Source organism: Hevea brasiliensis, unplaced genomic scaffold (assembly GCF_030052815.1).
Source record: "Hevea brasiliensis isolate MT/VB/25A 57/8 unplaced genomic scaffold, ASM3005281v1 Scaf261, whole genome shotgun sequence".
Classification (NCBI taxonomy): Eukaryota; Viridiplantae; Streptophyta; class Magnoliopsida; order Malpighiales; family Euphorbiaceae; genus Hevea; species Hevea brasiliensis.
Genome location: NW_026614764.1, coordinates 77,720 through 92,585, shown reverse-complemented (window position 1 = coordinate 92,585; position 14,866 = coordinate 77,720). Strand labels below are relative to the sequence as shown.

At 33.7% G+C, this 14,866-nt stretch overlaps 1 protein-coding gene and 1 pseudogene across 1 annotated transcript; one reads left to right on the top strand and one right to left on the bottom strand.

The window, feature by feature from the left end:
* The first annotated feature begins 1,936 nt into the window (after positions 1 to 1,936).
* Positions 1,937 to 4,558, top strand: LOC131176865 (uncharacterized). The gene is made up of 8 exons (XM_058141893.1): positions 1,937 to 2,276; positions 2,485 to 2,628; positions 2,729 to 2,844; positions 3,276 to 3,367; positions 3,551 to 3,572; positions 3,675 to 3,743; positions 4,132 to 4,200; positions 4,302 to 4,558. The coding sequence occupies exons 1-8, from the start codon at positions 2,081 to 2,083 to the stop codon at positions 4,380 to 4,382; spliced, it is 789 nt and encodes a 262-aa protein (XP_057997876.1). The 5' UTR covers positions 1,937 to 2,080; the 3' UTR covers positions 4,383 to 4,558.
* A 2,159-nt stretch (positions 4,559 to 6,717) lies between these two features.
* On the bottom strand, positions 6,718 to 12,981 carry LOC131176864 (uncharacterized; annotated as a pseudogene).
* Between the last annotated feature and the right edge of the window lie 1,885 nt (positions 12,982 to 14,866).

Below are 14,866 nucleotides of genomic sequence, written 5' to 3'. Positions count from 1 at the left end.
CATTCACTCATAAATGGAATTTTATGGAATTAGCTGATGTCTATCATCATTAATGGAACATTTAAGAACACACACACACACACATATATATATATAGCAACTATTGTTAACTTTTTTTTCTTTGTGAGGTGAATAGGAAAAAAATAAATTGAATTTTTTATTATGAGGTGAATAGCATCGGAAATCATTGGGAGGTGAATATATATATATATATATATATATATATATATATATATATATATATATATATAACAACTATAGTTGACTTTTTTTTCTTTGTGAGGTAAATAGGAAAAAAATAAATTTTGGGAGGTGAATAGCATCGGAATCATTGAGAGGTTTTTTCCTTTGTGAGGTGAATAGGGGAAAAATAAATAAATATATATATATATATATATATGATTATTTAAATTTGCTATGAGCAGAAGAAAAAGAAATTGATTTTTTTCTTTGTGAAGTGAATAGCATTGGAGGAAAAGAAATTGCAGTTGATATATATATATATATATATATATGCAACTAAATAGAAATCATAATGTATGAGTTCATAATTTGAGTTTAGGGTTGCTACCTTTCACTTTTTATTGATAAGCAGTGCAATCACATATCATTAGAATTAAATAAAATTCAAAACTAAAAAAAGAGACATAACAGTAATATAAATAGAATTAAAAATCAGAAAATCATACCTTCTTGACTCAATAAGGGATAATTTGATGCACTTTAATGTCACAAGTTAATTCTACCTTGAGAAGCAATTAGAATTTCAATTGATAAGCTCAAGAAGGAGACACAATGATGGCACAGAAATTAAAAAGAAATCACAGCTTTGATGAATAGAAGCAAGAAAATAAATAAGGAAAATGACATATTGAAAAGAAATCGGTATTTTGATTCAAATAGGAGCAAGAAGATAATACAGTGAAGGATACTGCGTAAATATTAAAGTAGGGATATTTTAGTCAAAAATAAAATATATATATATATGAATTCTAAAGCTCCTATTTTAGAGTCGATAGAATCACAGCAGATAGGTATCCTATCATTTGCCTTTGATCGCCACTAATTTTTAGAGTTTTACCAAACACTTAAATTCAACTGTTTGATACTCATCCGCTATCAGTGCATCTAACAGCTAAACCAAACACCCCTAATTAAGTACTAAAGGCAGCGGTCGTTCTCCGACATGCTTTCCCAATCTAGGGTTTCGTTGCTTTTATGGGCCTTATCCTTGCTGTTGATGAAAATAGAAGCAAGAAAATAAATAAGGAAAATGACATATTGAAAAGAAATCGGTATTTTGATTCAAATAGGAGCAAGAAGATAATACAGTGAAGGATACTGCGTAAATATTAAAGTAGGGATATTTTAGTCAAAAAATAAAAATATATATAGAGCAGTTCTAAACAGCTCCTATTTTAGAGCTGATAGAATCTGCAGCAGATAGGTATCCTATCAGCTGCCTTTCAGTTATCAGCTAATTTTTTAGAGTTTTACCAAACACTTAAATTCAACTGTTTGGATACCCATCTGCTATCAGCTGCATCTAACAGCTAAACCAAACACCCCTAATTAAGTACTGAAGGCAGCGGTCGTTCTCCGACATGCTTTCCCAATCTAGGGTTTCGTTGCTTTTATGGGCCTTATCCTTGCTGTTTATGTTAGGCTGGCTAGGCCTCAAGTGGCCCTTGTTTATCTCTGTAGCCTTATTTGATTCTGAGGTCTATTTGCTTGTAATCTGATAGATCAGTTTAGCTATGTATTCTTCCCATGCCAATTTGAACATGTGACCGAACGCTAACTTTCGAGAATAAAGAAAACGAAATTCAACCTCGAGGACGAAATTATTATATTTCAAACAATAAGGCTGAACTCGTAATTTTAACTAAATTTCCTAAATCATTTTGTAATTTACCATAAAATCGATGGAAACGCCTTGGCTTTAGCTTGTTTCAAAAACCCTATAAAACCCAAATCACAGAAATGAAATCTAAAACCTCCCAAAAGAGTGAAAACCCTACACCAGAGAAGACGAGGCTTTTGGTGAGATTATAAAGAAACAGATAGAGAAAAGAGAAAAATGGCGATGTATCTGAGACGGGCGATTTCTTCTAGAAATTCAATTATGCTTCTTCGCAGCTGTAATTGTATCATACAAACTCGCAATATCTCCCACCATCTCCTCTCCAACTCTGGAATTCGCGAAGCTCAAAATTTGCCTTCCTTTGATTTCCTCAAAGACCATCGTCGAGGCTTTGCCAAAGGCAAAAAATCAAGTACTTCCCTTCTCTTTCTAATGGGGTCTGTTTTACTCTGTTTGAATCTATCTTGCCACCTGATGGAGAGTTTAGCTCTATACTTTGCATTTGTTTCAAAGATTTTTTTTTTTTTTCATTTGGGTATTTATATAGCTGCACCATTACAGTTATTGCTAGGATTTCCCATGGAATCTCAAATAAATTTCTTCTCTTATGTTTATTTTAGAGGATGATTATGCCGGAGATACGGTTCAAGTTGTACATGATATTGGACCCACTATTAAGGCAGGTGCTGCCTCGCAGATGGAAGCAGCAATAGTCGCATTGTCTCGTGAATTAGCCAAATTACGAACCGGACGGGCATCTGCAGGTATGTTAACCTCGAATCCTGTCATTTTTAGTTTTGTTTTGTGTATTCAAAGCTGTTGGGATTAATTATTATAATGTCCATCTATGGTATGCTTTTACAGGAATGCTTGATCATATCATTGTTGAAACAGATGGTGTAAAACTGCCTTTGAGTCGGCTAGCTGTTGTTGCAGTTATGGATCCTAAAACCCTATCTGTGAATCCATATGATCCAAACGTAATCACCTAAAGTTCTTTTCATACTCTTTAATTTTTCTCCCTAATTATTGCTAGCTTGTTTCTTATGCACTATCTATATTGATTTGCACCAAATTGATGGAATTAGTTTCACTTTTGAAAATGTCTTCGGAATGAAAATTTCAAATTTTTTTATCAAAAGGCTTGGATAGAGAAGAAGAAGAAGAAGAAGAAGAAGAAGAAGAAGAAGAAGGCAGTTGGAAATGATTGCAGAGATCTATAAATTCCAATCCTTGTTTTTTTTATTTGCTTAAACTCAAATTTTGAGAACTGTATTGTACAATACCGTGGTTTTCTGTTACTAACCATACAGAAAGTAGGCCCTTGAAACTGTTTTCTTAGTGTTCCTTATAATTCTCTCCATCCCCCTCTCTGCCCTTCCATTTAGCTTTTATTTATTTGTGTCTGCAGACCATCAAAGCACTAGAGAAGTCCATTGTTTCTTCACCGTTGGGTTTAAATCCTAGAGTGGATGGTGAACGATTAATTGCATCTATACCACCGTAAGCACATGCTAACTTATCTTGTCACGTGTCAACGTGAAGTCCATCATGGTTTCATAATGACCTGCGGAAGCATTTTGTCTAGCAAAGTTTGTGTTTGGTCCGATTTTACAAATGCCTAAATATTGTAAGATTTCTTGATCTCTAGATTGATGTACTTTTTCCATGTTTTCCATTTATCAGATTAACCAAAGAGCATATGCAGGTGAGAATATAATCAATCCTCTTTTGTTTGTTTATTTATTTATTTTCCTCTCTTACTACTATTGATTTGTGCAATATGACAACCTACCTGAAAATTTGCCAGGCTATTTGTAAGGTGGTCTCCAAGTCTTGTGAAGACGTTAAACAAAGTATAAGAAGGGCTCGCCAGAAGGCATGACAGTAAATTTGTTTTGTTGCAATTGCATAGTTACTGTTAAGAATTTCAAATAAAAATTTTAAATTCAATAACATAGTGCTCCATGGTCATGAAGAAATGAAATTTCTAGATGGTTCACGTTGCCAATTTTTCATTGCGGCCTAGTTGGAATTTTAATAGCTACATTTCATTTATGGAACAAACTGGCCTTAGTTTTAATAGATAAAGCTTAATTTGCAAATAGGCAGTTTCTCAAGGCGTCTGATTTTGTGGTTATCTACTTGCAAGTGCATGGCTAAATGATCTGTTCTTTAGATGTTAGTGCATAGGAAGTGCAGTTTTGTGGTGCAGTGCATCGTGAAAAGATTTTATAATTATGTGTATTTGTTGGTTCAATTTACAGGCAATAGATACAATAAAAAAAGCAGGTTCAAGTTTTTCTAAGGATGATATCAAGAGATTAGAGAAAGAGGTGAGTTCAAATTCTTCTCCCCCCTCCGTTCCCCCGTCTTTCATTTCTATGAAAAAGTTCTGCAGTAATTGGAATGACAATTTTATGTTTGACCTCCTCAGGTTGATGAGTTGACAAAAAAGTATGTCAAGTCAGTAGAAGATATCTGTAAAGCTAAGGAAAGGGAAATTATTGGAGGCTGAAGCTTTGAGCATCGAAATGTTTTTTTGAAGATAAATTAAGGCTACAACACTTGGTTAGAAATACCTAGATTCCAATTTTAATTATCAAAATCCACTGATAATCAATATTCATAACGTTTCTGTAGCACTTAATATTTTGATTTGAAGATAAAGTGAGGCTAAGTTCATGATTCACGCATCATCATGGTTCATGATTAACGTTTAATAAATAACAGAACAGGACGTGCCAAGCTGTTATAGCATTGCCATCAGTACTCGTTTAACCAGTGGTATGTGAGGATCAAAACCTTAACTTGTATATCCATTTGTCCCATTTTTTTCTTAAAATGATTTGTATGTGTTTATGTCCGGGCAATATGGACTGCTGCTATGCAACTATAATTTTTGTATCAGTATAACTTTTTTGTTTAATAGGGGATTGAGGAAGTAGAGTTTCAAACCTAAGCTTGCTAGGTAAGTGATATACCTGAATTAAATTAGGTTAGGTTAGTATAAATTAAGTTAGGTCTAGTGAAAGTTTTAAGGAAAAATTATTATTTAGTCTTTGTATTTTAATAAAATTGACTATTTGATCTTTTTATTTTAAAATATTATGTATTTACTTTTGTTAAATTATTTAATTTATTTGTCAAATTTTTCATTATTTATGCTATTTAAAAAATTATCTAATTTCTCTATTTTAAAAAAATTAATTAGTTAATTTTGCATTTTAAAAAATTTAATTATTTTGGCCTTTTATTTTATTAAAACTAATTGATTGGTTTATATACTTTGAAAAATATAATATTTTAAAAAATATATTTTTGGTTAAAAATACTTTGTTTTTTGTTGAGACTAAATTTTAATTTATATTTTTTTTAACTTCTAATTTTTTGGACATTATTTTTATGTTTTATCTATTGAGAAATAATTTTTCTTGATTACTTAAAAATTTTAAAAAATTAATTATTTTTTTGTGTAGATAATTTATATTATTTTTATCAGTGAATTAAAATAAAGAGAAAATGAGGAGAGGAAGGTGTGAGTAGAGAAAAGAAAAAATATGAAAGACAAAAAAATAAGAGAAATAAGTGAGAAGATTTGGGTAATTTAGATATAAAAAATAATTATGGGATTAAATAGTTAATTGAGTCAAATTATGAAGAGTAATTAATATATTTTTTTAAAATATAGATATTAATTATTTTTATTAAAATAAAAAGATTAAATAGTAATTTAATTAGTATTAATAAAAAAATTAATAAATAAATTAAATAATTTAATAAAAATAAAAAATTAAATAATATATTTTTTAAAATATAAAAATTAAATAATTAATTTAGTTAAAATATAATAATTTATCAAAGTTGTAAATGGTGGCCTCAATTTGTATCACCTTTTTTTAAATTATTTAATTATATTTCAGTTTTGATGTGATGTTTTTCCACGCAGTTTCATTCCAATAAAGGAAAAAAGGCAAATAAAAATAAATGTGTTTTTCATGCAGAGGAGGGTTTTAGATCCATTTTTGTTTAAATTCAAGAGATATTTCCCTTTGCATGATAGCGTTATGAAATAGGCTGATTATTGAACGATCAATCTAATAACAAAAATATATTAATTTATTTTATTTTTTATAAGTAATAATAATTAAATAGTAAAAATGTTTCTATCAATATTTTAATTTGCAATAATATTTTAATCTTTTGATATGCAATAATAATTAAATTGTAATAATGATACTATCTATATATAACTCTCTGCCCAAAACGAAGCATAGAAGATATTTGTAAAACTAGCTAGTTGTCCATAAAGAAAATTTGAACTCATCTAACCCATATTTCATAATGATGTGATTTGAAATGGTCTGATTTTTTTGTAATTTTATTTCATTTTAACATTGCACTAGCAAGTGTTAACAAAGAAAATTATTAAATAACTAAAAGAATTGTGAGGAAAATGGTTGAGGAGCTTTATACTATTTCACATTCCAAAATAATTTTGGACAACTAATATATTGTACCAAAAAAATAATAATAATAACTCAAATTTTTTAGTGATGATAACAACGGTGGTGAAAGTAGTGGCCACAATGGTGATGGTGGTGAAAGAGGTCTTAACCCTTCCATATATTAATGAGTTTTATTATCTGTAAGGCCCATTTAAAATTTAAGGGACCCATTTATCACCCATATGCTTAGTATAATAATATTAGTTATGGGGGCTTACATTGGTATGAGTAGGCTGCTGCACTGGCTTTTAACTTTTGTATTCAGATATAGATTCTGTACCATTTGTCAGCTCCAGTGGCCACAGTTAACCAGGTGATCTATTTGATTGTGTGCGCTTATGGATATGAAAACTGAAAATGACAATTGTGTTAACTTTAATTAAATTCTTTCAAATCTTTATATTAACCCATACTGAACCTGCACTTTATTTATCAAGGTTATCAAGTACCCAATAAAATTATCCAGCTCCCATGCTTATTTGTGATTCTTGTTACAGCCCTGGATTTTACATGAACAAACTTGGATATGAATTTACCTGGATGGGAATAGTGGTTGTGTTCATTACCTTATCTAAATGGTGCAGAGAGGCATTGATTCTGGTGGTAAGACACTAGAGTTTCAACAGTTTCCTCTCGTGGTTGGAACATCAGTCTCTTATCCCGCTGAATGTGAAATTCAAATTTGTAATCCCTACCTCAGAGTCTGAGTTGGGTGAGGAAATAAAATGTGCGAGCATCAGGCAGCTGCCGCGGAAAATTGTACAATGATCAAATGCTACTGAATTTACTTTGGATGAAAAAGCATTTACCGCCACTGAGGATCAAAACCTTTACACTGAAATGTAACAGTTCAAACTACTTCAAGATGAAGTACTCTAAATATCTATATATACTCCCTAAACAAGACATCGCAATTCATGTCTTCAGCCTGTGTTCAAGAGCAAATAGCCGTCCTTGTCACAAGTTTAATACCTCTGACCCACAACTCAGCCATTTCTAACCCACCATGGCAGACAAAGTGCAACTCTTTCTTTTTGGTAGTCAATACCCGGAAAATTCCAGGAGCATCTGCATCACCCTTGTTCCTTCTATTCTTCCGAAAAACTGGGCTTGGACCTACCTCTGCCTCCCGGCATATGACATTCTTCCGACTTGACTTCCCCCAACGAAGTACTCCGGTACCCCCTATCATTATCAACTCCTTCCCATGTGGTGATCCTTTGCCCCTCTTTCTGTGCTTCTGCACATGGGCACCTCCTAAAACCAGCTTGCAAGCAAGCTCATCTAGTATTACATTTTCTGCATCATTTTTCACGCCAGCATTTTTTCTTGCAAGCGAGAGTGCTGTTTCACCTCTAAAATTCTTAAATTCACAGTGTGCCCCGCATGAAATCAAAAGTTTACAGGTGGATCCATGGCCTTCTCTTGCTGCTAACATGAGAGGAGTATAGCCATCCCCATCAGGGAGATTCACATCATAACCTCTGCTTGTCAACAATTTGACTGCATCCAGGTCTCCACGACGAGCTGCACAATGTAATGCATAGAACCCTCCTGCATTACGATTACCCATTTCTAGTGCAAATTCAAGCATTACTTTCTCAAACAGATCGTGATTCTGGCTCATTTCAGATAAGGTGATAGCAGTTTCACCAGCTTTATTATGCAGCTTCACATCAGCCCCTGCATAGACCAACAATTGGAATGCTTCAACATGACCCTTTAAAGCAGCAAACATAACTGCTGAGAAACCATTACAATCCTGATAATCAAGGTTAATCTCTCCCCAATTAATCAACACTTTTAAGGCCTCTATATCACCAGCTTGAGCTACAAAGATTAGAGGAGAGAACATAGAAATATTGCTTGATGTGGGAATCTGTCCAGCCCTAATCACATCAAGCACTGTTTGCTGAAAACCAAGGGACCACCTGTTTTTCCCAGCAAGTGAAAACACAGATTGACCAGCAGCATTAACTAAGCCAAAATCAGCTCCAGCCATGGCCAATTCTCTCAGACACTCTTCTTGCCTATATTTTGCACTTATCATCAAAGCTGTGTTACCAGTTTCTGTCCTGGAATTTATATCACAACCTGAATCTATTAGACATTTAAGGATAGTTGGTAAGCCTAAACGGGCAGCCATGTGTATGGGCCGGAACTCGGTTTTGAGTTTTGACAGGGTACTCCACATTGGCACCACAGCTCAGTAGCACATTGACAGCTCCAGCATTACCACAGAGAATGGCGTGGTGGAGGAGAGTTCTTCCATGGTGAGTAGTGTTTGGGGAGGTGTGTTCGAGAAGCATGCGCAATATAGCACCCGTAGTTTCAAAATACTCCACTGCACACCAGGTAATTGTGTAGGGCTCAGCTAGTCCTGCGCCCACTGAAACTCTTCTCCAGTAGTAGTGTCCCATGACCATGCTCCTAGACTCACTTTGAAATCTGTCCTGGCACCATCCTGTTTTATCATTTTGATACCAATCAGAATAACCATTAGTAAAGCAATATTGAGAGAAGGATAGGATTCCTTTTTCAAAAAAAAAAAAAAGAAGAAATAACATAATAACAAGGAGAGAAGTACGGCTCTATTATCCTTGCCTCAGAACAGATTATCCTATTATCATCAGTAAGATCATATGTTCAATTTTGGTTTAGATTGTCATGAAACTACTATATTTTATAATTAAGTTAATCAAAGATATGGATCTATCTGTCTCATGCTTATTAGGAGAATGTTATAGATGCACCTCAACTCATTTGCTGCATGCCAGATATATTATGTATATTTGGGCCAGTTTCATTAGTCATCACTTCCCAAAACTCCTAAAATTCATAGGTTCTTTTGAAAAGAAACTGCTTGTAGCCAAAATTTTACCTTACCAGTTGAAATTTTGTTGAAAAAATTTTTATTTCAAATTTAAAAATAACTTTGTTCAACAGTAATTTCACCTAAAAAAAAAATCAAAGAAGACGATCCACACAAACTATGACCCTTTTATGAATCATTCTCATTCCTTTAAATATTCAAACTAAGAGTAAAAGATGAAAGATCAACCATTAGCAGCATATGAACGACAGCAATCTGCCTACTGACAACAGCAGCAACAAGTGCAGTACAGTCAACATTTGTGTGCAAAGAAGGCTTTGATGACAACAGCAGCAATCTATCAGTTTCATTTACATCTACGCCACACTGCCATAAAACAAGAGAAATTATTTCACATATGAATCACTAAATTTATATAGAAGAGAAGTGATTTAAAAAGGTCAAATAGATGCACCAGAAGATTTGCCGTTAACCACATAACAGCTACAAATTCATTCAACATATTGCATAACACTCCATGGATACACGGGAAGGCCTAAACGCCATAATTTTAAAATTTACAGATTTAGAAATTCTATGGTTCTCATATTTTGGCAAAATAACAAGAAGTGAAAGGTTTGTTTGGCACATGTTTTCAATTGTTATGAAATCAAGCAAAAGGACATTATTGCTAACCACCCAAAGCTCAAGAGATTCCTTGGTTAATACAGAAAAATAGCAGTTCAAGACAAAGATGGTACAATTACATTTAACAAGCTAGAAGTCAAACTGTCAAAGGAGTGAGAACTGGGTTTATTGAGATGCTTCAGAGATTGATAGGAGTAGGTATAAAAATGCCCATTTTTCATCCTAATAATAATGCCATTATTAGTTGGAATCTACAAGATAATGTAACAATGTAGCTTACCGCTGTGAGTATGTCTACAACGTCCACAAATCCCCTGCAGCATGCAGTGACAAGTGCATGCACGGCAACATGGGGCCTAATCAAATCAGAGCTCATGAGCAGTTCCACCAGCCTTGCCTGACCATGACAGCTTGCTTCCAATAAAGCCTCCTCACATGCTGGCTGAGATGCCCCAGCTTTAAGTAAAATCTCCAAAAGCTCAAGGCGGCCCTCTCTCACTGCCGCTGTTGTGGCGAAGCCCTTGAAGAGTTTCTGGTTCACGTCAGCACCTAAACTCTATCATTTACAAAACCAACGTTTAGCATCTTGCCAATGTTGCCCTTTGTTTATTCAATGTTATTTGTTACTTTCTGTGAAAATATTCCATGAGATGACATCATGCTCGAACCATGTTTTTCTGTTGCTTTCATTGCTTAAAATATAAATGAAGGCCAATAGGAAAATGAAAAAACAAGAAACAAATTAAGCAGCCAGGATTTCAACGAGTACAGGAAGTCACGACCACACACAGACAAATGTTGAGAAAAGTAATGATGTGATAGACAAGGAAGCATGGAACTTCCATCGAGCAGCAAATGATAATTCATTAATTAAAAGTAAAGGGGGATGTATCATGTATATGTACTAGCGTGTGCGTCAGGCTCTGACCAATGTTCAGAGAACTCAATACGGGCCTCGCAGGCCAAATTTATGTTCGGTGAAAATAGATTATGCTATAAATATTTGTGGCCTATTTCTTCGGGTAATTCAATATGTGTTGTCCCAGTACACAGACTCGTAATGAATGATATGCGCAGTGCAGAGAACATTAGCAATTATACACGAACAAACAGCAAGTTCTGGAAGTAAATTTCTTTCCAACATCGCCCACTTAAATGATAATAATACCAGGAATTATGATTAGTTTTTATAATTTAAATTTACACAAGCGCGACTATGGTTTCACCTCATATTAGCAAGACAGTAAAGAAACTAACGCATTCAAAAACCACAAAAGGTACTACATACGTACTTAAAATTTCCTGGATTATTTTTCCTCCTTTCCCTCCACCGAGTTCAAAAAGACATATCAAACATGATAACTAGTAGTTAAAAACATTTTTAAAAAATTAACCAATATGTGAGTCAGACACAGGGAAACAAAGCCCAGCGAAACAGCCACGCTACCCATCTGAGTTAATAAACAGTAAATTCTCAGGTGCATCACTGTAAATTTTGCAGATCCTAAAACTGAACTAGCTGGAATTGATTTAAAGTTGAGAACACAAGATATTTTTCTGAAAAGAAAATGCGACAAAAGGTCAAAAACACAAGAAAAGATATGGACAACGGGCAGTTAAGGTTAAACATGCTAACCATGCTGATAATTATGGACCACAAAGTTCATACACGAAAATAAAGACCGTAACACATGAGAGAGTTCATTTACAAGAAAATCTATTTTCAATTGAAACTGAACCTAGAGTGAAAATAAAATGGGAAGGGATTCGTTTAACGGAATTTCGCTCCAAGAGTTGGAGTATCTGATTCACACCTTTGATTGAGGAAAAGTTCATATATTCCAACTGAATCATATGAAAGCAAACCATCAATCATGGGGCCGACACGAAGACGATGAATCTTTTAAAGATATTATATATGCAGCTTTAATCTCCAAAATTAAAAATAAATAAATAAATAAAGCCTACAGAATCTTAATCCTTAGAATCTCCATTTTTCGAAAAGCAAAATCTATGTCTTAGGCAGGTACATTAAACTTAATTAAAAAAAACAGAGCTTAGACACTACAAAAGTGAATTTTTATAAAATAACTAATTTTCAAACTTTATCCAACTGAGAGAGAGAGACTCTGTTCGGTTGATTAGGAAAAATAAAAATAAAAACATAATAATAATAACAATAATTTTTTGAAAAGGACGTAGATATAAAATGAAGCTGCTAAATTTGAAAAAGCAAAGATGCAGTGAAATTTTCCTTTTTCTTGCGTAAAAATTCAAAATTCAAAAGAAGTTGCAGTTATCTTTTTGTCATTTTCATTTTCGCTTTTTCTTTTTTTTCTCTCAAAAACCACATAAAACAGGACGGAGTAAGAACTCAGAGTGTATAGATTTGAGAGTGCAAAACGCAAACAATTAATCCAAAAATGAATGTTAAAAAGAGTTTTCGAACTTCTAATCTCACTGACAATCAGCAATTTAAAACACAACAAGATTGTATCTCAACTTCAATAGCCAGATACAGCTCAAAAAACAAAAGTTCTTAAAAACATTTGACAAAAGCAGCATTTTTGAGAAGAAGCACCAAAACGGTATAAAAAAAGGCTAATAACGACAATGTTAATAAAACAGTTCAAATCTCGAGATGACATAAATGAAGCGACGGCATTACCAGCAATTTTTTCACAAGAGCCACATTTCCAACATGAGCGGCGATGAACAAAGCCGTAACGTCAGTTTTAAACTCCTCGTAGTCGGCGCAAACTTCACTCGGCGATTCATCGTGCAAAACAACCTCACTCTTTCTACATTTCAAGTAAACCGCGCCGACGAAGTTGATATCTACGAAGGAATCGGCGATGCAATCGAGAGCCGATCTAAGATCGCCGGCGAGAGAAGCATCGAGAAGCCGCTGCGAGACCTCAGCCTCGTAGTCGACAGGGACCACTTGCTTGCCGGAGAACACGGTCATGACAGAAACGTGGATGGCGGAGAGGGAGAGCCTCAGCGGTGTATAAAACCCTTCGCTGCAGCTTCTCAGGTAAGATTCGATTCCTTCTTTTCAGCTTTTTTTTTATAATTTTTAATATTTATTAGAATTTATCTCTCTCCAGAGACGCTAGGCTCGAGAGAGAGAGAGAGAGAGAGAGAGGAAGAGAGAGAGAGAGAGAGGGGGAGAAAACTTGAGAGTAGTGAGCGCCACGGACAGAGAGAGGGTGCGTGTAATTTGTTGAAAGAAAATGAGTGTAACTTTTAACTAACGATTTTTGACAGTGGTTAAAACGTATCGTTTGAGTTGGTTAAAAATATTTAATGGTGGTGGGGTCCGTTGTTACTGGATAAAATAAACGGCCCTATGACATGTGCTAACTCGGCTTGTTACGGACGGTAAGGGCTCCTGGCTCGGCTTGATTTGGGGAGGGGATAAAGGGTAGGGGAGCATGTGGGCGTTGGCGTGTCCAATCACAACCGTTTTTCAAACTTGAAAAGCAAACAGAACCGTTGACAGGATGTACATCGAGTCTTACTATATTTCATTTTTTTTATTTGATTGTTTGGGATAGAGTTTTTTTCTTGTTTTAATGCGATCATCAATTACCCATATCTACCGAGTAAAACTTCAATTCCTATGGTGTTTCTATAGTTATTTTTTTTATTTTTATAATATTTATTATGGTGTGAATTTTCAATCATCAAAGGCAATGCATTGTTATTGAGAAATTTTTATCATGAAAAATAATATTATAATTTTGAAACTAGTCAAATTATAATTATTAATGATCTAAATAATAATTTGATTATAACATTTTAAAAAATATTTGTCAGAGTTTATGTTACACCTTACCCTCTGTAAGGTATAACATGATCTCGTAGTATACCTAATGAGTTACTGAACTTCTCCTACTTATAATCCATTAAATATACTACAACAGGTTTTAAACCAATTTAATTCCTTTCAAATTTTGAAATAGTGAAAAGTAATTATTAAATAACTTTTAAATGAAATTTATGTAATTGATTGAAATTTTGATTAATTCGATATTTTGTAAATTTTATAGAAATTTCAACAAAATTTTGTTTAAAAATTGAGAAAATAATTTTTTAAAACCTGTTAAAAATACTCTTAATACGCATAATGTCTACAACTTCATTTAAATCCAACACAATCCAATCTCAATCAACACAATTTCAAGCAATCTCAGTATCATTTAATTCAGTTCAATTTACATATAAACTTCTCGATTCAATAAAAAGAGAACAAAATAATATTATTATAAATTTTATTATACAACTGCTCGTTTGGTTCTATAGATATATATAAACAAATAATTTACATCAAAATAAAATTTATAAGGGTATAAAATATTATAAAAGATCCCAAAATTACTTCAACTGTAGCTATAAATAGCTCACTCTGTTGCTTTATCTTTCTTCCTATCTACGATAGCAATAAAAAGTCATCACTGAGTAATTTATTCAGTAGTGTACAGTAATAATTTTTTCTAAAAGTCACTAAAAATATAATCATTTATTGGTAAGCAAAATTTTAAAAATTATTATAATCATAGTTTACAAAGCTGATGCCAATATTTTTAATAACAATTTATCAAATTAAATTGTAAACAATAGTGTTGCCAATAATTACCATAATTTAGGTCATGACATAAAATTTTACGATCAATGCCGTGTTGTACACTACGGCAAAACAATCTACAATCTCACTAATCGAAATTAATGAGGGAAGTGACTAGCTAGCTATATGAGTACTTATGTAACAGCCCGATCCTTCTCCAGTTAGTATTGTCCTCTTTGGCCCATGGGCCTCACGGATTTATCCCTTGGGAGGTTTCATTCCCAAAAGCGCGCTGACCAGGTGAGGAAGGCTCCCACATATATGGCCCAAATCTTTCCTTCCCGTTTTCGATGTGGGACACGAAGTTTCCACCCTAGTGCGTAGCTGGTTGAACAAGCACGTCCCAACCCCATCCCTGGGTCGTGACAAGCCCACCAACTTCCGCCTGGTGCGTCCTCGCACCA

What these genes read in the sequence shown, in the direction of transcription:
- LOC131176865 (XM_058141893.1), top strand. Translation starts at nt 2,081, where the DNA reads ATGGCGATGTATCTGAGACGGGCGATTTCTTCTAGAAATTCAATTATG. An exon ending in TGAATCCATATGATCCAAAC is followed by an intron (nt 2,845 to 3,275) that starts GTAATCACCTAA and finishes TTGTGTCTGCAG; the next exon opens with ACCATCAAAGCACTAGAGAA. An exon ending in TAAGAAGGGCTCGCCAGAAG is followed by an intron (nt 3,744 to 4,131) that starts GCATGACAGTAA and finishes TTCAATTTACAG; the next exon opens with GCAATAGATACAATAAAAAA.